At 45.6% G+C, this 26,569-nt stretch overlaps 1 protein-coding gene and 1 long non-coding RNA gene across 6 annotated transcripts; one reads left to right on the top strand and one right to left on the bottom strand.

Annotated features, from left to right (window-relative positions):
- Positions 1–530: 530 nt before the first annotated feature.
- arhgef37 (Rho guanine nucleotide exchange factor (GEF) 37) lies at positions 531–21,607 on the bottom strand. 5 transcript variants are annotated; one of them, XM_064328041.1, is made up of 13 exons: positions 21,451–21,607; positions 17,999–18,342; positions 17,514–17,637; positions 15,965–16,112; positions 15,399–15,598; positions 14,636–14,766; positions 13,615–13,719; positions 9,444–9,557; positions 8,487–8,804; positions 7,140–7,268; positions 5,450–5,645; positions 4,359–4,534; positions 531–3,346 (listed from the first exon to the last, which is right to left on the bottom strand). In XM_064328041.1, exons 2-13 carry the CDS (start codon positions 18,335–18,337, stop codon positions 3,131–3,133), a joined length of 2,196 nt encoding a protein of 731 aa, XP_064184111.1. In that variant the 5' UTR covers positions 18,338–18,342; positions 21,451–21,607; the 3' UTR covers positions 531–3,130. The 5 variants fall into 5 exon arrangements, with proteins under 5 accessions (XP_064184111.1, XP_064184109.1, XP_064184110.1 ...); XM_064328039.1 differs by having other exon boundaries at positions 21,372–21,510; XM_064328040.1 differs by lacking the exon at positions 21,451–21,607 and adding an exon at positions 20,810–21,220.
- Positions 21,608–21,627: 20 nt separating this feature from the next.
- Positions 21,628–25,547, top strand: LOC135251051 (uncharacterized). The gene is made up of 2 exons (XR_010329073.1): positions 21,628–23,041; positions 23,219–25,547. It is a non-coding gene; the product is annotated as an uncharacterized LOC135251051 (long non-coding RNA).
- Positions 25,548–26,569: the final 1,022 nt, after the last annotated feature.

The raw sequence follows: 26,569 nt of genomic DNA, 5'->3' as shown, positions 1-26,569 counted from the left end.
TGTAGGAACCAACACAAACACGGAATATATCCATCAATGAGGTTCCCGCTGCCAGCACAGTGGTAACAGTGGTCTCCGCCATGAATGAGAAATGACTGCTACTTTATGAATCCGGACCGTGCCAGTGCCGACTGTGGTGCCCGTCACAATTTCCCAGGGTGACGCGCACCCCGGGTATGGGAAGGTTCGGTTGGTTAGGGGTCCGCATTGAATTGCTCTCTAGCGGCCCCTGTCGGTTGATCCAGTGCCTGCGAGCAGCATGCGAAAGCCGCGTATGAAGGTCTTCCTCTGACTCCACTCTATTGCGAGCTTAGCTGTAGTCTGTGATGCGAAAATTAGCAGACTGGTGATACCGTACTTTATGTGCTTTGGAGGAGGACCTCGGGTGTCTATGCTCTCCCGAATCAGCTGTGGGGTTCACACATGAACACAGATAGTTGGCCTTTCCAAATTAGGGCGGGAACTGGACAGGCTCAGCCCCACATTGGACACAGAATTTATATTTTTAAAAATGAAAGAAATGACGACCATTTAGTGTTACCAGGTAATTGTTAACTTTATGCTATCAAGCAGCTTTTTGTTAGTGCAAACATAATCAATGTAATATGTACTCTGAACAAAAGGCAAAAACACTAATTATCCTTCATTTTTTACAGCTTAACCACACCAGTACGGCTCATATTCTGTTGCTGAGCTTAACCTTAAAAGTATTCAATTAACTGACACAAAAGCATGAATTCTCTGTCATTTGCAAGGCGTGTGTGTTCTAATTATCCTAGCAATTAAACATCAACACTTCATAGTTCATACATGTTCATACATACACTGAAGAAAACATTCCCAGTTACTTTGGCAACAGAGGATCACCTCTAATGTCTTTCAGTTTCAGTGCCCCACAGAGCTTCAAATGCTAGAAGTCAACGAGCCTGAAACTGCAAAATAAATAGCATAAATAAACAAACATAAAATACCTTTTAACGTGCTGAAATTGAGATTTGTCAGCCTGAACATGAGATGCAACCGAGCCGGAACATTCTTTTACGGCTCAGGCAAGTAGACATTCATCATCAAACGCATAATTTACGTTTACAGTATATCATCTTGCAGCTTGTACAACAGGAGAGGATTAGCATTAATACTGACTGAAGTAATGAAGATGACAGATGAGACCAGAGGAACAGCAGCCGGAGCTGGTACTGTGCACCCCCTAGTGGAGAGATTAGATAACTGCAATGGCATCTGCAGTGAGCAGAGCGACTCTGCAGACCAAAACATGCATCAGCCGGAGAGTGTCCCCCTAGCGCTGCTATGACACTTAACAGACGTGACAGTGTCTCTGTGTTACAGAAACATCACGCGAAGACCATCATCGCAAGATCTGGGTCTAATAATTAGTTTAACCCTTCGGATACTGTACACAGTAAAACTCCCTCAGAATCTTAAATATTATAAGACATACCTACAGCAGTTTCTCCAATATTCGGAGAAAAATTCTTTGATCTGACTCTCCCCTTTTGGTAAGTAACATGTTTTTCCACAATCTGCAGGAGTCCTTACGATTTTTATTTAAAAAATTCATTTCGAATACGCCCTCGTATGATCAGCGTGGCAAAAAAGTGAGAAATATCTCAGAAGAAAATAGATGCTGTTACATCAACACTGCAGTAAGGACAGGCCGTTCTTCCGAGACTCGCTGAACTGCACTGCACTGCAGAGATGCTGTACAGTCTCCAGATGCTGCTCCTCACCTGAATACATAAAAAGGCACACCTGTGGCGCCGCCGCCTTTCTCTAAAGTTTTCACACAGATTCCGGAAGTCTTTCATCAGCACTAACTAGGGGCGGGCGCTTTTTTTATTTTATTTTTTTTACCTTCGGTGGAAGCGCGTCGCGATATTTTGTTAATGCGGTTAAATAAACGAAATGATCATGATAACATGATTATCATAACATTATTTTTGCTAGTTTGCTTTAAAAAAAAAACGGGCGAATTTAACATTAGCATTTCAGTTTCTCCATGTAGGCTATACCGAGAAGTCCTTGGCCTGAGCGCAGAACACTAACATATTTCTGTGTAACCGTGAAACCGTGGTTCCGGCTGAATTTTCAAGAGCAGTTATCAAACTGCCACAAAACATTGCGCTGATTTGCCCAGCAGAAAGTGACCACAGGTCACCAAAAATGAATGAGGGAAAATACTGTGCAGTTGCACTGCGGTTTTTCTTCATTAGTGACTGCATATATCACCGTTGCTCAAAATATCGGTCCAGGTTATCAAGGCCATTCAAAGCAACGACACTGACTGATTAGCATGTTAGCTCGTTAGCAATCATCCCCTGAGTAGCTTGTCAGAAAAAAACGTTAACAATCTCCTCGACTCACATGAAAACCATACCCTAGCTGAAACTGCACTGGTGGCAATATAAAATCGTAATATCACCCACCCCTAATCCACTCATAGTAACTAAATTAGAGGATACTGTCAATCATCCTGAGACTGATCTACATGTATCCTTATAGTTTGAAACACGAGGAAAGAATGCACTGTTAACTGTATAAGTATCTACGAGCAAAGAGTAGGTCTACTAATCATGCTTATAAACTTGCAGAGGTATAATGGAACGAATTAAAATCTGAAGAACTGAAACACACTAAAAATAGTCGTCTGAAAGTTGAAGGTAGGCACGAACAGAGCCGCGAGCGAGTCGTTTCCGCGAACAGGCCTGGCCCATCTGCAAACAGGCCTGGTCCAGATGCGTCACGCGAAAAAGAGTCAGCAGTTTGAGCGTGGCGTGCAGATTAGCCAGGGATGCACAGGAAGTCTGTAAATCCTGAAAATGCTCAACGGGATTGATTCCATCAATCCAGACTTCATCTATGCCAGGTAGATTTTTTTTGTTCTTCTTGGTTTTCTATTTCCAGTTCCTCCAGGACGAGCAGAAGCTGGCTGGGATGCAGAAGCCTCAAGTCCACGTGGCTTCAGTGGCTTCAGTGGCGACGGCAGTGGACGGAGGGGGGGCATCAGCTGTCAATCCACGCAGACGGACAGAGCGAAAACCACGCCCACAGGGTTCACACACAGGGGAGCGGCTTAAGAAGGCGCGGGCACAGGCAGGTCCACAGCCGGCGACTAGCGGTAGGAGGAGGAGGGGGGTGGGGCCAGGTAGTTGGAGGGCAGCACCGTCAGGTAGTTGGAGGGCACGTACCCCCGCTGACCGTGCGCCTCCACCAGGCTCCACTCGGGGTTCCCGCGCTTGTCGTGGGGCTCCAGGACCCGGACCGGCTCCCCGGCCCGCAGGGTCACCTCGTGGCTGCTCCGCGCTCGGAAGTCGTAGCCAGCGCACACCTACGCAGACAGGACAGACGGACACTTTATCGACAGACCCATTCCAGTCAATCTCTCTCAGTCTATGCCAATTAGCTCACCTCTCTGTCGCTGCCTGCAAGTAAATCCATCTCCCTTTAATTAGCAAAATAGACTATAGTCTCTTTTCCTAGTGTCATCAGTTACCGCACATTACTACGCAATATTAGCGTTCCGTGATGTATCTTCTGTCAAGTATAATTTGTAATGGCTCAACATCTCCTACTAGTGGACACTGTTGGTAAAACATCAATAATTTTGACAAGCAGAGTTGAGTTTCAAAAACAAAATGTGACAGTGTTTCTAAAATTGGAGCTGGGAACACACAACGCAAGGATCAAAGTCACTTTCAAAAAGAATCATCCATTTGATTCATAGTCATGAATTCCATAACTGGCAGAAAGTCTTTTCATACAAACTACGACAAATGGCACACAGAGATTAATATGAAAATCTGTCACGCTGTTATCACCAACACACACACAGACACACACACACACACACACAGACACACACACACACACACACATACATTAATGACATGGTTTACTGCTTCCCAGAAAATCATATAGTTCCCGTAATGATACCATGCAGGCCATCAGTCAAAACAAACCAGCTGGCCAGAAAGCTGCACTTTACCTGGCAACAGCGTTGATATGGCAGCTGGCAGCCAATTTCTGCTTCCCCATTACGGCGTTCACACGTGCTACGCGCTAGTGATTGATGCACACTGCAGATAACGTTATTAGTATTGATCTGGCTTGGCTGCTATCTCTCTGGTGAGCTAACCAGTCTCGGGGAATGAAATTCTGTCACTCACGGCCACAGACTCCAGCTGCGCTATCAATTTTGTGTCACTCGCCACTCTGGGGCGCCTTTACTTTTCCCACAGCCACTGATCCAAGATCAGCTTAGCTCAGCGAGCCCCGGCCTCGTATCCCGACGCTACCTGACCCAGGAACAGCGCCGCAGAGAGAGGGTGACCCCCGCTCACCTGGAAGCAAGGCAGGGCCATGGCGAGGCGTGGGCGTGCCTCCGGGGTGTAGGAGTGTCTCCGGTTCTCGGCCCCGCCCGGCGGGGCGGTGAAATGCGGGGACGGGGACGGGGGCGGGTCGAACGTCACCTGGTGATAGCGGACCAGCTTGGAGGACGGCGCGTACCCCCTGGGACCTGGAACGACAGAGACGCACGCTTAGCCAGCGCTCTCCCCTTACCTCTCACACAGGTGAGGAGGAAGAACAGCACAGGGGAACACTTCCACACAGGTACTCAAATCTAGCCCTCGAATCCAAATCCGGCCCTGGTTTTCATTCCTCCCAGGTGGTCAACTGAACAGCTAGTGTAACTGACTGGCCAGATTGTCTTCACACCTGACTCCCAGGTAAAGGGAGGGTTCAAAACCAGCAGCCCTCGAGGACTGTGATTCGAGTGACAGGTCTAGACCATCGGTGCTACCCAACTTGACGGAGGGTGTACGCTCAGTAACGCGAGCGCGAAACGGAAGTGGCATTAATCAGCTGTCAGACGGCCCTGATAGAACGCGTTAGCGGCGCTAGCAACACAGCGGTACATCACGCTCCGCGCTGACGAGCGGCTCCGGGGGGGGGAGAGGAGTGTCCTGGGCAACGCTAATGTCCTCTGGCGGGAGAGCGGCGCGTTCGGCAGGACGGCACACGGTGTCCTCAGGGGGCTTTCCTTAACTGCCGTCAGCCGAGCGGCCCGCCGCCCCGGGCCGAGCCCAGATTGATGACGGCCCGCCCGACCTCGCCGCTCCGCCGCTCTCCGCTTACCGCCCCCGGCGCACGTCAGCGTCGCTGCTGCTGCTTGACAGTGACGGGCGGTGACGCGAGAGCGAGGTGTCCACGACACCAAAAATGGGCGGAGCTACAACCGGCCCAGCCAATCGAACTTGCCGTTTCAATCGCGTCGGGTTTTGCTCTTCGCGACAAAATGCAGTGATTTGTTAAAACCCGACGAGAAAACCGGTCGTGTGCAGGAGGAGCTCTTTTTCAATTTCTGGCGTCATGATAAGTGAAAACTAGTGAAAGCAGATGTGGGTTTGTAGTCCCGAGCGGAGTGCAATACCCCCAGCGTCCACCAGCCAGCGCCGGCGATCCCCCCGCGTGTCCATCTCGCTCAGCACGGCCACCAGCTCGCCCCTCTGCAGGCTCAGGTCCAGGTCACGGCTGCCCGCAACATGGCTGCTCAGCTGGTAGATCTTTCCGGAGCCGTGCTTCTCCGTCAGACTCTTCAGCCGCTTCTGAGAGGCGGGGCTGAGGGGCTGTCACCACGGAAACAGAGGTTCAGAGTGTTAGAATCGGCACAGGTATTCGGTTTGTTTCCAGAGTCGTCAAACTGAAACTTTTCTTCAATCTGAGTATGAATTTGAGTAACTTTTTTCAGTCCTTTAAAAATAAAAATAAAAAACATCTTTGACCCAATTTTGGCAATTTCAGGCCAGTCTTTCACAAAGGGTGCAAACTAGCACACACATCCTCCAAAGCTTGTGCATCCAGTTATTCCTTCTTTCCACTCAGCAACCCACTGGAGCTATTCTGCCAGAGAACAACACAGCTAATGCAGCTAACATAGCTAACACAGCTAACGTAGCTAACGTAGCTAACACAGCTAGCACCGCTAACGCAGACAACCCACAAGGGCCAATAGCCAGAGTCATTGAAACTGTGCTGTGAGGATGGGAATATCCAACTCACCAATACCCTCCCTCCCTGGATAAAATCTAGAGTGAAGAGTACTTTTTAACTAGTGTGCGCACAAATAAACTCTTCTTTTTTAAATTAATTATGAAAGATTTTGCGGTGTGGGAACTACCATTTCATTCCAGGGAGCATCACAGACCTAAAAAAAAAATTTCCCGCAGCTGGACGTGGCCGCTCGGTTTGAAAACATTTCTCCATTACCCGTGTACGCAACAACCACAAAAGCAGCATTTACTCAAAGTTATAATCAGAACGCGCTGTGCCTGCGCGGAGCGGAAGGCCTGGGTGAGGTCCGCGCCTCTGAGACTGCCGCATGAGTCTGGAATGTCAGAGACAGTCCGCGACGCAGACAGCCTCATCAGCCTAAGTAATGTGAGCCTGCTGACGATGAGGAGCGCCGGCGTCCCAAGCAACGAGGCCCGGGATGAAGCTCCATGCCCGTCGACGGAGGGAACCGTTCAAATCAAATCAAGCAGTGTCACGAGGCGTGACTAACGCCACTTATTAAAGAATAGGAGCAGTGTGTGTAATGCCATTATAGTATACACAATGGATATACACTTTACCGCTCAAACACTCAACTGATATTCATATCAGTTACTTACTTCTTTATTTTGAATAAATCAGTAAATTGAAAGTTTTTTTAATGGAGAAATGCAAAGAAAAATCTTATCATCAACAGCCATGAAGAGGGGCCTAGTTGCTAACAGCTTCGCTGTCTGAAAGGGTGAGTGAATGGTGCGTGTAGTATGACAATTCATGCTGCATTACTACTTTGTTGTTCAAATATTCAAACCCAGTGAACCATTACATGCTACAATATTAAACATTCACATTGCTGCCACTAAAAAGAACAATGGTATGTGCATGCATGCAATGGTATGTGCACAACATTTACAACCGAGACATGAAAGGTGCATATCACAGCTGTGAGATCATTTGGGGCGGGACTGCAGGATTATTCTGATAGTAAGCGTGTACACACTGCACCGGCATTGTTCCCCCGGCGATGTGTCACCAAGCAACGGGCTCTTAACCGGACTGTTTGGTCGAACCTGCACAATGGGGGCATTCATTTCCTCCTCCATGCTCCGGCACAGACTCTCCAGCCTCTTCGCCCCCTCCAGAACGGAGCCGTCCGCCCACTCCCAGAATGCACTGGGCTCCATGGAGCTGTGAGGAAGCTGCGAGAACAGGGGCGAGTCCAAGGAGTAGATTCAGCCGGGTAATTCAAGCAGTTCAATCTGAAGACACCAAAGATCTAAAGGATCTGTCCGTAGATTCCGTGCGTTTACAGTTTGTCACTGAGTTAAGCACAAGATTAAACTAAGCTGCCTGATAATGAAATTACACTGTCCCAGTTAACAATAGTTGCAATAAAACAAAACACTCAGAACAGGGGTTTCAAAGAGCCAAGCTAGTAACCATGCAATGTTAAGCAGTTTCATGCTAGATAGCAAACAATTTTCCAGTAGGCTAGGACTCTAATACTATACATTTTACGCACAATAGCACACATTCTCAATATCCTCTTACTATCCATGGTCTACTGACTGCTAGCAGCAATAACATAGAAACTCCCCAAAATTTCTACACAAAATGGGTGAACCCTTCAGTTTTCAGAGCTTACTGGGGATATAACTTAAATCAGCTGCATTACATGGCAAGCTTAAGCCAGCTGTATTAAAACCACATTACTGTTAAAAATATACTACAGATGATGTTTGGCAAATTCACCCACAGGTGCTCGGAGGGTATAAACTCTCAAATGAAATTACAGTGCACAGGAGTTTCTTTGATTGTGAAGCAAAAATAGCTGTTTGAAATGCCGTGCTCATGCACAGCATGAGTGCTCAACAGTAAGTCTGTGAAATGGCCCATGCTAACACAACGAGCCGAGGGTGCTCAATGGCACCTTCCAGTGGGATCATCCAGGGAGAATGGCTAACAGGTCAGTCAGCTGAACAGAGAGTACCTACAGTTAGAGAGCGCTCTCTCTCGATTTCTTTCTTTCTTTCTCTCTCTCTCTCTCTCCTCTCCCTCTCTCTCTCCCCCCTCTCTCTCCATCTCTTTCTTTCTCTCTCTCTCTCCCCTCCCTCTCTCCCTCTCTCTCCCTCTCTCTTTCCTTGCTCTCTACCCCTTCTCTCTCTCCCCTTGCTCTTCTTTCCTCTCCTTTTCCTCTCTTTCCTCTTCCTCCTCACCCTCTCTCTCTTCCCTTCTCTCACTCTCCTCTCCTCCCTATCTCTTCCCTCCTCTCCTTCCTCCTTCTCCCTCCTCCTCTCCCTCTCTCTCTCTCCCCCCTCCCTCTCTCCCTCTCTCCCTCTCCCCTCCTCCTTCCCCCCTCTCCCTCCTCTCTCCCCTCCCCCTCCCCTCCCCTCCCCCCCCTCCCCCTCCCTCAGTACCTGCTGGGTGTACCCGGCGCACAGCTGCTCCACGTCGGAGGCCAGGTCGCGGAGCAGGCGGCTGAAGGCGCCCAGCGCGCCCCAGAGCAGCTGCAGGGCGGCGCTGTTGAACAGGGGCAGCTCGGCCAGCAGCAGGGCGTGGAGGGTGCGGTAGTCCCCGGCCGCCGCCTGCTCCTCGTAGCTCAGGCTGGCCTTCTCCTCCAGCAGCTCGAAGTCCAGCAGCTTGTGCAGCCGCTTGCGCAGCAGGTTGCGCGGGCCGGCCAGCAGGTCCCGCAGCGCGCACAGGGGCCTGAACACCAGCGCGTTCAGCCTGCGCTCCTGGACACGGGGGTGGGAGGGGGGGGCGGAGGTGAGGAGAGCATGGGCTGTGTGATTGGCCAAGCTATCGCTGGAGTCAACCAAAGGGGCCAGCTTTCGATTCTCAACCTCAGCACCAGATGCAATGTCACCCCCTGCTGATGTCTATGATTTTCGCTCAAAAAACAAGTTTCCCCATAGGGCTCCATTCATTTTTGACAGCAAGAATAAAATACGTCCGCTCAAATATTGATGTTAACGCCATGCATTATATTAAGAAGGAAAATCACTTTTTTTTTTTTATTTTTTCAAGGTAAAATATTTTTTCCTACCACAGACAAATACATGAGTTTTTTATTAATTATTTATTTTAGCCAGTGTCCGCACTATCCTCGTTTCACACGTGATTTCAGGACACGACAGCATGTCTGTTGAGCAAAAAAATTACCAAAGTACTTCCTGGTTCTGATGCGCTCCCCACAGGTTTCTAGTGGCGTCACTGTCTCCACCTATTATACACTCTAAGGAGGCAACGTGCGCATGCAGGGTCACGTGACTGATGACACGGCCGCAGGCCCGTCCGCATGGCCTCTCCGGGCCCCGGCTGTGGCCCCCGCTCTCAGACAGAGGAGCACTGCCGAGCATCGCCGAGGTACTCACAAACACGGGGTATATCCACTGTCTCAGCGCCGTGGAGATCTCCTTATAGAACACAGCGGACTTCTCGCTGTCGATGTCCAGGTCCTGCTCCTCCGGCCTGCACTCGGTGAACTTCTGCAAAGGAGGGGCGGGGGCGGGGGCGGGGTTATCACACGCAGTGCACAGCTAGTGACACGTCAGACTAAACGCTCAGTGTCATTCAGAAAGGCGAATGAATCTCAATGGACAGAAATTAATGAAAGAGAGGTACAAACTACTAACTGAAGAGGTATCTACTGGCTGTTGATATGGCAGCCAATCAGATGCAAGGTAATGCAGCTTCCATGTGGTCACGTGATGCTTTTTGTTGATCACACGGAAGCTAAATGGCCACGCTTTTGATTTGCTGTCATGTCAAGATGAGATTTTTTTTTTTTTTTTTTTTTTTAAGAGGCATTTCACTTGCCATTGAAGTTTGACAGTGATGTACGACATCAGGTATGATTACAGAAAAATAAAGACGATATACTGCATGGCAGCGATAATTATTATTGTCGTCATAAAATTTCGCATAATTAGTGTTACATTACTATCACTCAGCAGACACTCTTAAGTGACATACAGAAGTGGAGATCATCAGTGTTACCCTCAGGAATACAAAAATGCCATATCACCAAGAAAGCACAGAGCTCTGCTAATAATCAATTAAAGAGTAATGTCAAGCTAACAAACAACAAATCGCATTGTAAGAAAATAAAGTACCACCAGACAGAAACCTTTACACAGCTACTCCTGTAACATTATCCCAAAACAAAGAAAGATAGCACAGGTATCTAAAGGGGGTCATGGGAGCCATAGTGCAGTGGGAAGAGGTGACTCTTCAGTCTGCTGAAAGACAGATAGGGTGTCTGCTCTGCTGTCGTAATCGTATTGGGGAAACTCATTCCACCACCGGGACAGAGACAAGAGACAGGAGACGTGATGTGGACATGGAGGCACACAGAGGGAGGAAGCAGTAGCAGAACAGAGAGGTCTGGTATGCGCGTAGAGTCTCATGATCTTTTGTAGAAACGGCCGAGCTGTCCCTTTAGTTGCTCAGTAGGCTGGCCCCAGGTTTTTGAATTTGATGGGTAGCCAGAGGAAGATGAGAAGGGGAGCAGCATGGGTGGGGAGGTTGCAGCTCAGACCAGCACCAGCACTAGCACTCTGGATGAGTTGCAGAGGAGGACTGATGGTGGAGCTGAGAGCAGGTGGTGAAGAAAGAACGGATTCTCCGAATGCTGTACAGGAAGTATCTGCATGCTCTCACAGTTTATTGGCCAGCCCTACCCCAAACGTGGCGACACTGTTTGCGCAATGCTGTCAGCGATGGCTGCGTTAAATAATGCGCGCAGGGTCATGCACAGTCATACTTGCCAAAGTACTTCTTAATTGCCCAATACTCTCGAATGCATCGAGCGAGGCAGCTAGAACCTAATTTTCCCTAAAAGGCAACACTCTGGGCTATCTGCCAGTGGTCAATCGGCACCACAGCACTGAACTGGAAAGCCAGTTCATCATTGAACTTGGCAAAAGGCCTTATTTCCCAAATAAGTAGTTAGGATATCCCAAATCTGATGATGATACCCTTGCAGCTATAACCACTGGAAGTGGAAAAACTGGACCATTGCTTAATGAAACATTAAAACCTCTTTAAAGACTAAGCGCCCTGAATTTAAAGGACTGGCGTTCTGGAAATTCTTGTGTGCACGTGTGTTGGTACCAGAACAGGCGCACGTACTGGCATGACCTGCTCATTCAGTACACAGTCAGGTCCAGGAAAGCAGCATGAATGTGACTTACAGGCATAGTTCATTTTCTCAGGTTTTTCAAAATGTCGTTTCAGTTTTAGTGCATGTTTCCGATTGGCCCGGACAGTTTTTTTATGAGCAGTGCAAGCTTCTGACAGCCAGTTGGATTTACAATGGCTGGTATAGAGGCATTCCAAGGTTTGTGGTCTAAAGCAATAAAATACACTTCAAGTAACTTCAAAGCAGCTTGTACAGCCCTGTTATGTTTCCAGAGGGTGCATGAACAGATTCATTTTACAGCCTTTATTCACATACATAAACTGAAATATCAGTAATATATCACGCCGATTCTTATTTCCTATTAAATTCTCAAGCAGGGCAAACTCTTCACTCGCAAGTATCACAGACGCATTATTTAGATGCGGCTGGTCTAGTCATCGGGGTAGCCTACCAATCTGTGCCAGCTGTCACAGGCTTAACTTCAGCTTTAAGTTAATAAAAAACTGAAATGGAAGCTACGATCATGTCTGACAATGAGACAGAACAGACTGTCAGCTATGTTGCTGAATCTTATTTATATGAGCCCAAATTTTCTTTTGAAAAGTAAATAGAGGCTAAAAGGTCAAAAAGGGTCATTTCACCTAGCACACTGTCAACCCACTGGAAGACAACAAGCCACCTTTTCACTACATCTGAGTTGCCTAAAACTAGCTGGTGGAAATGACATGAAGACCACGGTCATTCTGTTCTTGCAACCTGGACCTGCACAAGTGTGAACCAGTTTCAGTTCAATCAGAGATCACATTAAAGCAGAATTCTCAGCTTGGTTAACCTCATACCTCATATTAACTTCACATCCTCTCATATTAGCGACTAATGCACAAGCAGATTGGCTCTCTGACCCATTCTATAAATTGTCCTTAGCAAATTATGATACCCTACTAGCTAGTTCATAAACTCACATTTAAAGATATAGCAACCTCATTAAACGTTTATCTGCAGCAAGCAACACCATTTATTAAATATTCAATGTAATATCACCAACTAAATATCCCATGAATGCACATTAGCACTAGTTTTTGAAGAGCACATTTGACTTCCAAATAATCAGCTCTCTGTTGAATTGTGTTTTACAGAAGTGTGCTCCTTATCACCTACAAAAGAAAACAGACTGTTTACTGTGCTGACAGGGAGTCAGCAAGTGTGATAAAGACACAGTGCTCAGCTGCAAAACATCCGATTGGATCAGCATTATGTAAAACCTAGGTTCTCCATAATACAGTGTAATCATGTTTTGTACTGTTGGAAAGCCGACGTCATGGGGAATAAGTTGGTGTCTCAGCTACAAAGGTTAACCCAGTGTGATATGCTTACAGAGAAGACGCAAGCAGGACTGATTGCTGCCGGTTTTGACATGATTGTGTCTTTATTTGATGACTTGGGGTTTTTCTTGCAGTGCAATGTTTCAGGGAGACTTGTCAACACGGTCTCCTGCACAAGAGCCAATAGACATTTCGCCACTCACAGTTTGCACCACTGCATATTGTCATTGTAACTGAACACACTGTACAATAAACTACATTCATTTTAACCTGGCATTCCTCTTTTACTCTTACCACTGCACACCTACCGGTTTTGAGGTCTTAACATGCACATATATATCCGCACCCCATCGTCACTTGCCTACACACTATTGTCGTAGCAGGATGCACAACTGTATTTATGCCGGCTACACAGGCCACCACACTAGTCTACCCAGTTAGATAGCGATCTGTATGGAGAAACACTACCAGCAGACAGCAGTCTCACCTGTCTAGTCCATCGGGACTAGAAAGGAATACTTAAGTTTCCATTGCAGTCGAATCGCAAATTTTGAAACACGTTTCGATTATAATTATGCATTTTGTTGGTAAGCCATTGTATGAAAGGGATTATAACCTCGGAGCTGTGCATTATGCATTTTGAATGCCCTGCACAGAGGAAAATTTACTACCTCCACGCCAGGCATTCAAACTGCATAATGCACCGCCCCTCGGACATTATCCCTTACTCAGACCACCCTTGAGTGAACACAAACCCCTACACCAATCGCTGCAAAGCCAGTAGGCTGTTGGAAACTGTGAGTATCAAAAATATTTGTCACTGCACAGAAAGAGGTCATTGTCTCAGTAACTGCCAATCCATCCAAAATAATGTGTATTTTCCATAAAGATACGTAGGCTTTTAATAAGGTATGTCAAATATTTTTTGCCTTTAAGGAGAAATTGCAAGTGAATTTATTGATCTGAAAATTATGTAGCCGTTGAAAGGTTCTGCCTGAGAGGTTTCAGTTTAGATACACGATTTAACAGAAGTTTTAAAAGGAATCTCCAGAGCGAGAGAGAGAGAAGCAAGCGGCTCACCTGCAGATGCCCCAGATAGGCAGCCACATTTTTATGCAAGTCCGTGATTCCCTTCTCCAAGACATAGAAAAACCCCTCCAGGGCATCAAACTCCTCATCCTTCAGCTACAATAAAACAGAGACAAAAGTAAACATTCACTGTAGCGGTCTATCAAAGAGGATATGAAATATTGAATAGGAAATACATTCAACGGCACATGTGGTAACGTCAGTTCATAATTATAATAATGCCTAATACTATGTGAACTATAATTTTAGGCAATCCATTATATTAATGGAACCAAAAAGCATTTTAAAGTTAAACCAGACTCTGTCTAGAGCAAAGGTCACAGAATCAATTTTGGGAGAGCAAAGTATCTGTGGCTTCCTTTCAATCAATCCTGCTATCATATTGGTTCCAGCTAGTTCAAGACAGCAGGTCATCAGTTAAGTTGGCTTGCATCACCACCAGAAAAAAAAAACAGGTCATTGGTTTATTAGCAAAGCCAATCACCAGAAGTTAGGCAGGCTTTTCTATGAATATTAACATGCACAGGATCAAAGAGCTAAGTTAGGGAGACAAGAACATGGGCAAATTGGCCTTTCTGCTTTTAATTTGCAGCAGTGACTTTGTAAACTAACTGTGAAAATGCAACTCAACGGCATAAAGATAATATGCATAATATTACAGCATGGAACAACCTTCTAATATATGCCTAAATGATCATCTACACTACCAAACAAACATTTTTATGGGCAACTCTAAAGTGGTGCATTAGAGTCGGTGCAGTCCATTTAGAACAGTGCAGCTGCGTTGATATGGAGCGCTCAGTGGAGATTTATCACTGTGAGAAAAACGCATCATTAGGTCGACTTTCGGGGCTGTAAAGTAAAATATTTACAACCGGCGCATGTAAACAGGGACAGAGTGTACCTTTTTTTAAAGCGCGCTTACGAACGCGCGCAGCTGTCGGGCTGAGAATCTGATGTCAGGGCACAGTACTTAAGCCGACATTACAGGAAGGGCTGGGGCGAGGGCTACCTTCGGCACCATCCCCGTTTCGTGCTTGATGAGCTGGCTCAGGCGGGCGGTCTTCTTGGCAATGCTGTGCCCGTTCAGCCTGTTGATCATGTCCTTCATCGTCAGGACCTCGCTTTTCTTGTACTTGTCCGCTGCGATGGCGAGACGAGAGCATTTTTTTTTTTTACACACCGCCGTTGTTTCGCGGAGCCGTTCACGCGTCGGTTTTAACATTAGCAAATCGCCCTGGACGAGGGCCACAGACTAATAGATGACAATTAATCATCATTTCCCCCGAGTCCGCCGTATCCAAGCAACGGGCAATCGGAATTATGCGCGTGGCATAGCAACACCTTCAGCTGCTGCAGGCAGTTCATCATCAGCGACATGGGAAAATAATCAGCGAATATTTAAAGGTGCTTCTAGAATGTGCAAATAGAAAGCTCGAAGAGCAAACTTAAAGTGAACGTCAAAAATCACTTATATGAGACTAACTTATATAAAACACATTTTTAGCACATAACACTACATATTAATTTCTTCACATATCCCAGATTTTGAGGAAGCAGGAAGTGAAGTCACACCAACTCATGTCAATAGCACTTCAAAGGAAGAATGACGCTGACCTGTGAGGTTGTGTCATTCGACTTGACTGCAGATCAGATGAACCAGATAAGACTGTCAAAGTCCACGCATTCTCAAGCTCTGAAATTTGTTGCACGTGCGTTCCAGTGGAGAGGCGTGCGGGCGCGCGGTTTCGTTCCGGGCGGGGCCGTGCACTCACCCACTTCTCGGAAGCGCTTGTACTCGTTGATCCTGCAGTTGATCTCCACGGTGGCCCGGGCGGCCTCCTCCAGGACGGAATAGGCCGGGTGCTGGGGGTCGGTGTGCTTCTGGATGGTCTGCAGGAGCATGGGGTAGCGGGCGATCCTCTGGACCGGCATCACCAGGAAGAACGTCAGGGACGTGGCATTGACCTCCGGCCTGCAGGGGGCAGTAATGTGAACAGAACGAGTGGGAATTAGATAAAGGTAAAATTTCCCACTATTGCAGAGTACTTCACACACAGTGATGTCAATTCATGGAACAGCTTGCCCAGTCATACAGTAGAAACAGAGACGCTTGGGGTTTTCATGGCCACGCCAAACACAAGACACTCTGTAGGCTAGCAGAAAAAATGATGAGCAGTGGGCTGAATGGCTTGTTCTTATCACCTGACACAGTACGTTCCTGTGTTGATACAAATCACAGCCACGGCCTTTAGTGATCAGAATCAGAATTCCAGAGAGATCAAAGCATGCAGGTGAGATCGAGGTTCCCTTCCAGCGAGCTCGAATGGGCGAAACCTACGCAGAGGACTTGATGACTTTCACCATCTCGTTCCAGAAGGCCTCCTTCTGTTTATAGCTGTTCTCCTGAGCGGTGATGTTATTGTAGTTGGCCAGGTACTCCTTGTAGGCCATCTCCATGTCTGCTGCCAGACAAAGGAAGGCATCACCTATAAAAAAAAAACGTGCAGATATTACACTTCTTCAAGGATTAAAAAAAGCGCACATGAATAATATCCTCCGTGCCATCTGTGATTATATAAACAAGTATAACTTGACTGTTACTGCAGCTTTCTCTGCATGCCATGTGTGCGGTGACATCTCGGTGCTTCAAAGCAGAAAAGCAGGGGCTTCAAACAAATTTCATTTTTTAGCGAAGTGATAACCCTGAAACATAGCCCAGGAGTTTAAGCATTCGCATCTGCTCATTTGAAGGTCTCTAACCACACTGAAATATGAGCATTTCTGAAACCCAATCTTAGCAGCCAGATGAAGCTAAGTGGGGTTTGGCGTGATTACTGCGGCACTCAGTACTCCGGGAGCGGTTCTGAGTTGCTGTTGACAAGCCAGCAGGGGGTAGACCCAATGGAAAATCAATGCGCCCCCCCCCCCCTTACGGCACATTTAAAATAAGGCCCTGATGCACTTTGGGTTATTAGAGACCCTATAGCTCTTACCACAAAGGGCAGAGGCTTTCCCACTATTGTTCTAGCCAAATTCCTAATTTGGCTCTCTTAATCTAATCATCCTCCTGTCTGCAAAATTCTTCCCTGTCTCTCCTCCTCCGTGGTTGTGAGGAACAAGCGTTCTGGTGCGAATCTGGATATAAGGGAAAGCTATACCCCTGGTGCAGTTAAAAAAGAGTTTCTTCATCTGTGTAAAGCGCTCTTGACATACTTAAATGAAACGGAATATGTGGTAGTAATGTAGTTCTACCACAGTTTACAGAAATGGTATTCATTTCTGTAAGTTGTAAACCAGGTATGCACAAGAGCTGCTGTGTTTCAGAGTTTCATGGCAGTCTGTGCCTGCAGCTATTTAATTAGGAAAACCGTTTATTTTATCTAACTGTGATCAAATGTGCTACAGCTGCAGTCTGCTCATGCAGCTATGGTGAAAACATTGCACTGGTGCACACAGATGTTTAGGGAAAATTACTGGTTGGAACAAAAACCAGTAGACACACCAAGCCTCCAGGACTGGAGTCATGCATCCCTGCCCTAGACTGTCTAGAATTAACAGGATTTATGTTCTAGTATCACTGTTTGGTAATTACACACGTCAAACAGCGATACTTGAACATAAGTATCACTGTTTTGTAATTATACGCATCAAGCAGTAACACTTATGTTCAAGTGCCACTGTTTGGTGCGTATAATTACAAAACGATGAACTGAAAAGACAACAATGACTAGCACCATATCTAATGTAACCACTAATATCTGGTTTTATTTCACAGCTGAAGCCAAACAAAATGTGTATGAAGCAGCTGAGGAAAGCTGTTTCTCAAGACCAGCCCAACTTCAGGCACATTGAAGCAGTCTGAAGCAAATCCCCTCCCCAGGACTCACACAGAGAGTGAAGGAACTTGGGATCAGAGGATGGGGTCTGGTCCAGCCGGCTGAGGAGGCATCTGGACACGTCCATCACCCCCTCGATGTGCAGGAACATGGCCTCCAGATTGGCCGGCGCGGGCTGCAGGGAGGCATCAATCACCGGGCTTATTCCCAGCTCTCCGTTCCCAGCCTGCTATTCATCACCCCCCCCCCACACCCCGCCCAGCCCATCACCCGCTACATGTGATCACGCCAGCCGTCACAATGCTTTCACTGGCTTTGTACAAAACGCTGATCCCATCTGGGGCTCAGGCATCGATCGTCACTGCCCCGATGCCATCGGGTGACAAAAGCACGACTCGGCCAGTTGCGCTAACGCTGCGCGGTCTCGCTAGCTAGGGAATGCTACACAGCCGGCTCTGCTAACGACCCCCGCTCCAGAGGGAGCCCATCTCTGATTGTGTCCCAGTACAGTTTGTGATGAAGGGGACGGGGCGTACCTGGAGTTTCTGCAGGTTGCCTCTGATGGTCACGGTGGCGAGCTGCAGGTGTCTCAGGTAGCTCCTCTCCGTGGAGACCAGCTCCTCCATGGTCAGGAACTGCCTCTGCGCCGCCTTCTCCCTGGCGGCCGCGGCCTCCGCTTTGGCCCTCTCCGCCTCCCGCGTGGCCCTGACTGCGGCCGACTCCCCGTCCTCCGCCTCCTCCTCCTCATCTTCCACCTCTTCCCCCGCCGCCGCCACCGCCCCTTCCGATGCTGCCGCGGCCTCCCGCGCTGTCTCTACCTCCTCTCCGGAGCTCCCCTGAGGAGGCGCGTCTCTGGCGTTAGCAGCACTGTCCATGGTGTCTGTGGAGAGACACAAGGACGGGAGCTCACACAGAGTTAAATCACAGTCGCTGGCCCTAAGAGAGGGAGGGCCAGAACGGGCGTCTGTGGGGGAGGTGGGCTGGGGGTGGAGGACCCAGCATTGTTGCACATCCTCTGATGTGGAACACCATTTGTGCAAACCAAATGGTCCCGAATGGTAAAAAGCTGTCAAAGGCGTTGTCGTGAGGAGTCTTCCCAGAGTTTAGTTCTTGGGAAAAAAAGCAACTGATCATTATTCGCGTGGCTGAAATGCAAGCATGGCCACTTTCAGACGCAAGCGAATCAAATAAACAGTTGAGTAAAATTAGGTGGTTAAACTTTAGAAGAGTAGTCATTAGTTCTTACTCGACCATAAAAACATTTTCCTATGACAAACAGCATTTTGGAAAACTGAGATGCTACAGAAAGTTATTTTTTGTTTTTTTTAAGTTAAGTTTTATTTTTTTTTAAAGATAACAGAAAACAACACCATGACTGGAACCCACAGAACAGACGGAGACAGTTACGTGTAAAATGCAGAGTAAACACCGACACAGTAGGAAACGGCGTGGCTCTGGACTGCAAATTCTACAGCACATAAACAGGCTGTGCTGTCCAGGGCAACCGCACAGCCTAAGCTTGAAAATGATAGGCCATCTGCAAAAAGCCACCGGTGCAAAACTCCAATTAAAATGCGTCATTACCTTCAGAGGCTCAGTTGAGCTGCAGAGCTTGCTCGCGTGTGTGGGTAGGCCGAGGGAGCAGCACAGAACAGACTGGCAAACAGGCTGGCTAGCGCAACTTTATCCACTGACTCAAACTGCAGGAGCCGCATGTGGCACGGGTGTGCGAGTGCAGGGGGGGTGTGGGGAGGGGATGGGAGGGTCAGCTGCTCTGTTGACCAGAAGGGAGGGAGGGAAGGAGAGAGGGGGTTGGGGGAACTGGGGGACTTTAGGCTTTAGGGCAGGCCGGTGAGCAATGCCGCCACTCAGCTGAACCGGCCAATTGGCTGAGGGAGGCAGGGAGAGGAAGTGACGGCCCCACGCCTGCCCAGGCAGAGTCCCATTCGCACATCTCGGCTCAAGGACAGGGGCCGGCCAGCCTGCCGCGGGTAGCACACAGCCACACACACAGCCACAGCAAAAAGAGCCCAGTGGTGTGGAACAGTCCCACAGATGCCAGCAACACACGGACAGAATGGGTAATTATCATACAGCCACACCCTTTAAATATTTCACAGTTTAGTTGACCAATCTGTTTTTTTATTAATATTGATTTATTGTTTTATGAAAAGCACACCATTTTGTTTTGCAAATGAGTCACGCCTCTGGACAGTCAAAAGTGTTCGACTAAGACGTAATCTATTTAGCCACATGACGATTGTGAAAAACAAGTTGGTACTGAAAAGACACAACGTCGTCACATATTGAGACATAATTATTCACTGAACGGGTTCATTGTGAGACAACTGAGGTCAAAAGAATTTAAGATATGTGTTGACATATCTAACACAGAATACACACTGGTTACAGCTTGGAACGATGAAGACAGCTGACAGCTGAAAGCTTCCAGTCTTAGCAAAATCATCTGTGATAATTTAAATGATTAATTCCCGCCATATGTGAAATAAAATCATGCCCTAATTTAATCATAAAAACATTTTTTATACAGTCAAGATTAAGTACAACAATGCTGTTAGAATTTTTTATTTTATTTTAACAATTTATTTTTAAATTAACAATATTTTGCTTAAGTCTTACCCATAATCCCGCACACCAGCTTGGGAACTTGGACTTCAGGGTAAACAGAATATACTGGTAGCATAACAGGTGCGTGATTCTTGCTAAGTAGTCTACAGAAAATAGACTATTTAATGACAAAAAAAGTATCTAGAGCCTGCTATAGCAGTTTCGTTAGCTACAGACTTCCACCATACCACTTATTATCCTCGTCACTTACACTGTGTAGGCCCACCGTTTGCGTAATTTCATCTATCCTTTCATCTTCTGTATTCAATTATTTCTCACTTAAATTGTTTTAAAATAAATAATGCGACGAAATGCAAACGATGCCTACAATTACACGTAACCAAGTCTGGAAATGAACGTCATTTTAAGTGTACGTGACTCAGCGCCCAAGTCTGCAGGTTATTTTAAGAAGGATGGAGCAACTGAATCATTGAAAGCTGGAAACAAACAGAACTGACAGCAAAGGTGCAGTAGCCATAGCTGGTAAACTTGCAGAATGTTAAACCCTCTATCGAAGACTTAAAAATATTTTGTCAATTCGCGGGTTGTCAGTGTCAGTGAATAGATCATTATTAGAATGTAACTAGCTAAGTACCGTAACGTTAACGCTATAACACGGGTACCACGCTAAATAGTTAATCATTTGCTAAGTTAGCAACCTTAGCTCTGTTGTACGCCTTGGTTCGCTATTCTGTTACTATTTGCTGTTGTAACGTTACCTTGATAACATTTAATTGCTTGTCCAAATGAGCAGGGGAAACTAAAATGCCATACTTTACAGAACACATTCGCTTAAATTTTCTAGCAAGCTACGTTGCTATATTTACGCTACATGCTAGCGCTACCTAGTGTCACTGTCAATGATAGCTCTTACCTCCGGCTCAAACTCATGTGGATCAGCGACCGCCTCTGTTTACACAACAGGCTGTATGTTTGAGTAAGCAACACCGCTCTTGATAAAATAAAAATTAAAAAGTAATCCAGTCGCCTCTTATCCAGCATTCAGTGAAAATAATCTTCTTCATTGTGCAATTGGGGAATTACATCACAGCTATACATTGTAACACGAGTATAAAGCAGAATTTGTAAGCAGAAAAGACAACTAACAACCTGCTTGCTCGTTGTGTAGTCTACTCTAGTGTGTCAGTGAAAACTGATAAGCGTTTTCTTTCGGTAGGCGTGGACGTTATATAGTATGTTTGTGGATATTGTCATTGTGGCGTACGAGACTGCGCAAAATTAATACTTTTTTGGAAACGTGTACAATAGGTCATCATTCACCTGACCAGTTCCATTGAGAAGAACAGGTTTTTCAACGTCACTTTCATTCCACACATTCCAAGCCTGTTAGCGTTAGTACCGTCTAATCATGACTGCCTGGTACGAATATTTTCCACCTCTTCACGTAAGCTAGACAGCATTTTCAGTTTCATCCGTGCGATTAATTCAGCGGCGCCATGGATTTTGTGGCCCATGAGAAGATCTAACGTTGGGCCTCACCACCGCATGCCAACCCTGTAGAATTACAGCACAAATAGTTGTGCTCTCTTTCAGTCAGGGCCCCTGGACTTGAACCCCCCCCCCCCAACTCTCTCAATTTAAGGCACACCTGAATTCAGCTAACAATTAGCATTGTGCTGTGCTGCCAACAAATCAACAATCAAAAATATGACTGATAATGAAGAATATATATATATTATATATATATATATATATATTATATATATATATATAGTCAAGTATGTTCCTTTAACAGCAATTTGCAATCACTGCAAGCTTGAGCCCAGGAATAGCCAGCCTCAGTTGCCATGCAGCCAGGCAAAACCTTGTGGTACAAAATATGTTATGCCCATCCGTGTTATTGTATACCATCCTGTAGGTTTTCACTCCAGCCCTAACAAAGCACACCTCATTCAACAGCCAGAGATCTCGTTTAACTGCTAATTAGTAGAATCACGTGTGCCAAATTAGGGTTGAAATGAAGACCTGTAGGACAGTTACAGAAACGAGGTTGGGAAGCCCCAATCTCATGGTACTACCTTCTAATGATGTCACAATATGCCTTCTTAAAAACAAAATCATGCCAAGTGGTCATACTAACACCTTGTAAGGTTTCTCTAAGAAACTTTCTTTTTAAATGGTAAGGAAGCAGTTCGCTTATGAAACTGCAAAACTGACAAAAATTGGCAGGACAATATGTCAAAAGAAAAAATTGGCCTGATGTTGTAAGCTGTAGTTATTCACTGTGTAACTGGGTAACATGTCAAATGTAGGCTATATTAAATAAATTGTGATCCTTGTAAGGAGCACTGGACAGGCAAATGAATACTTCAGAGTTTAAACATGTTCTGAACACACTGACCTTGGCTTTACCCAAGGCTCCACTGAGAATGGTATATTCTGGATTAAAGCAAGCGTTCTTATTCAGAGTTCTCCAGGACTGTGGAACTCATTAGGTGACCAGAGTGTGCATTTTACACATTGAATAAAGAAGAAAGATTCCTAACAAAGGTACCTATATTCATACAATATGAGATTGTTGCTTTAGAAGGCTATTCCATCTCTGTGACTACTTGAGCTCACTTGTAAGGGAACAAGATTTATCGCTAAACAATCAAGATTTACAATCTAACATAAAACCTCACAAGTCTCCAATCTCCACCACGTCTTTTGTCTATCATTGTCCCGAGTAGTGGAAGGAGCTTACGACTGTGATCAGGACAGCAGAGGCACTGTCCATCTGTGCTGCAGACTGGAAACAGACCTTTAAGCTGCACTTTGGATCACCTATTGCTGAACATTTTGTGTGGATTTACTAGCCTCTATGATAAATCTAAAGCTATGACCTTAAACGCATTTGCTTCCAAATAATTCTACATTTTCGATCCCTCTTGCACCCACTATGGAATCTAACTTTATGTTGTAAGACTAAATGTTGACTGGTACTATCGGTTGTTGCATTACATTACATTACATTACAGGCATTTAGCAGACGCTCTTATCCAGAGCGACGTACAACAAGTGCATTGGTTCACGATGTAGAGGTGCAAAAGAAACACTAGAGTGAAGTAAGGATCGTAGTGCCAGAAGTGACCACATCGATCAGGACTCCAACCCTGTAGAGTAAGGTTGTGAACGTTGAGGATCTAGCATCACACTGCCCAGTGCCTGACCCTGCATATATGTGTGTCAGATGCTCTGGATAATAGTGTCTGCTCAGTACCAGTATGTAAATATTAAAGGTGATGAACCTTGTCTAGAGTTCACGTCTGCGGTACACACACGCCTGTCTCACCACACCTTGAGACTCTGCTGGCGCACCTTGCTTTCCCCACAGTGACTCAGCAGGGCTGCCACATAATTTACATAGTGTATGTCAAAGGCTTTCTCTTCCTCTTAAAGGCTTTCTGAGCCTGCAATTTCGAAAGCAGTGTTATTGAAATATATGGGCAGGCACACACTCTAAGCAGCAGCAAACTGGACTTAGCAACTCCATTTGTTAAAATGGCAAGTTTACTTCCAGTTTGCCATCAAGATGTGTTGCAGTCTATCTTAACCTTGTTCACTTTCCCTAAAGCAGGCACATCTAATCACTGGCCCCGCCCATCTTCTCTGGTAGGTGTACTGTATATGTTCCCAGTGGACACGGGGTGATGGGTGTGATGCCGGTCCAGTCAGATGGAGGAAAGGAGATGGGGGCACACAGCCATATACCTGCAACTGCAGGAGAATCTTTCACTTATGACTGTGAAACAATTCTGGCTCCAGAGCCAAGTGCCGGGTGTACTTTGGCTCTTCTGCTGGCTGATGAAATCATTTTGTTGATTGCCTCTGCCAAATTTAGAAAAATATAATTCCAGTGCTTGATATGAGAATGGGCTATGAAGCACATTGACGTGCAATATTAACAGAATTAATTAATATACTGAATTATAATAACACTCATTTTATATCATTACAATCAGATGTTATGAATAGGGTTGTCTGTTTAGTGTTCGTGGTTCGGCGAGGTTAAAATTAACATATTTGTTGCCATCTAGTGGTGACAATGTGCAACAAGAAGAGAACTTGTTTTATGTATGGAGGGAAAAATGCTACACTGGATGACGCAAGCACTTCAATGTTCCACAGCACATTCTGTTTCCATGCCAATGCAAAAGAAGGCAGATGTTCCACAGATTTGACAGTCTTTAGATCACGTGCGGGTGTGTTGGTGTAGTGCTTTTTATACTTTTTATCCTTTCATTCATCTTGAAAAGCCATTGCCTTCTGTCAACCATGTCATTGCATGTCATTGCTTTCCATTTTGTTTATATTTGCTACAGATGTTTCCAGAAGAACATTAATGCTTAAGCTAACTGGCATAGCATTTTATTACTGGGATGTTTTTTCAATCAATTACCTTTTGTGAGTTTTTGTAGATATTTTGACTTGTATAATTTTTGTTACTATAATGCATGTCATATGTACGTAATTATTATTATTATCCTTGAAAAGGAAACCGTGCATTAAATAAGCTTAATTAAGGCATCGCATAATTAAAACAGAATGGGCAAAGCCAAAAGCCTGGGATTAAGTTTACACAAACAGCTCTATGGTGACATTTCAGGACATTTTCTCTGTTCTTTGTTGCTCACCTCATTATGGTAAAAATTAGGAGAAAATGGGAAAATTAGAAATCCGTCTTGCCTTTTAAGTCTTGTATTTCCAGACATGGTCTACATATTACAATTAAAGTTACAGTTTTTTCATCAAATGAGTGTGGTTACACAGTACCCTCTACCAAAGCTCTCCTCATTACCCGAGCACTATAATAGCAGCCATGTGCTGTAATTCACTTGGTTTTCTATTTGCTTTAAAAATAAAACCATTTCCACTAAATTAAATAATGCTTTCTGTGTTTTGGTTATTGTTTTTGTAATTCCTTCAGAAAGTTTAGTTATTTCTAATTTTGCTGTGTTGCAAAGTCAAATGAAAATATATTTAAATGAGTTTTCTTATACTCCTACTGCATATAAGTAACTCTCTATCGTGTCAAAATGAAATACAGTATTTAGATATCTTCAAAGTTATATGAAAATTTTAAATAAAAGTAAATGGAGCCAGGTGTATTCCATTGCCTTGAGAGGTCACATTTGAATTTCAATCTTCCCAGGAGCACCGTTAAGTCCACTGTAGCAAAATGGGACAAATATTGCATGGCTCAGAAACTGCCAAGATAAAGCCTAACTGAGCAACTGGAAGAGAAGGACGATTCTAAGAGAAGTGACCAAGAGGCTAGCTACAACACTGATAGCAGCACAGCTCATTGGCTTCAATGGGAGAAACTGTCCAGAGGTCAATGAGAAAGGGGGTGAATTATTTTGCTTCAGAATGTGTTTGTTCATTCTGCTAACGAAGGGTGGGGGGTAAGGGGGGTTGGAATTAATTACAGTTTAAAGTTGTAATGGGACAAAATGCTAAAAAAAAATGTTTGAGGGGAGTGAGTACTCTCTGGAAGTCCATATGTACCCATATGTAAATCGGCTACATTCTGCCGAAGTTTGTCCGCTCTGGTATGTTAGAAAGGTTTACATTCTGAATGACTTACCACTGACGCCACATCTGTTCCCAGGGTGTCAGAGGTCAGCTGCCTTACTAATTACTGCCGCTAGTCAGTTAGCACGAAGGCTGTCCATCTGCTCATGTAAATTAATTCAGCCGTACTGAAAATCTCACGTGCTCACCTAACAATATTGTAGTCTGGCAACGATACTTCAGAAATGTGTTTGAAATATGTGACTGAACATTTGGCTTAATCAAGCATTTACATATTCTGCAATTGCACTAAATCACTGCAGCTGTGGAGCAATGAAAATACCTGCTGTTGAGTGCATCTCGCTCGCTTTTGTCACTTCCTGCCTTTACTTGCCATGATTTGATTTGCTGCTCCCTGACGCCACACTGAAAAGCCTACTTCTGGTCAGCGCTGGTTGGCTGTGTTTAGTAGCCTATGACTAAGATGCTGTCATCGATGTATATGAAGCGGTACACTCAGTCCGCTGAAACTCAAGCTGCCATACTGTGGAACGGTACAGCAGTCCACAAACATCTAACGCAGGGCAACGACAAAGAAGCCTACTGCATGTACAGGAAACATAGCACTGACTAAGAACCTTGTGTAAACATACATTCAAGCTCCGTCTCTTTGCTCCTGTGTGTGCTGTACAATAAGTGTCTCCTGGATGTCTATGAAGAGTGAAGATAAATTCTATTGAATGCTCTAAGCCAGCCCTTGGGTCCATCTCGGGTGGTGCGGCATTTGACCTCATTTCCATATTTCTCACTTTCAGCGAGAAAGGCACCGGGTCGCAGAGGTGATAATGCGAAAATGCAAATCATTCAGGCAATAATTAATCAGCACTGGTCTGTATTATTGCCTTTCAAAGGGCACTCAGACCTCTCTGGGAAATATGAAGCAAAGGAAAGCGTTCGGTTTG

The sequence above is a fragment of the Anguilla rostrata genome, chromosome 3 (genome assembly GCF_018555375.3).
Source record: "Anguilla rostrata isolate EN2019 chromosome 3, ASM1855537v3, whole genome shotgun sequence".
NCBI classification, from domain to species: domain Eukaryota; kingdom Metazoa; phylum Chordata; class Actinopteri; order Anguilliformes; family Anguillidae; genus Anguilla; species Anguilla rostrata.
This window is presented reverse-complemented; position numbering and strand designations above follow the sequence as displayed.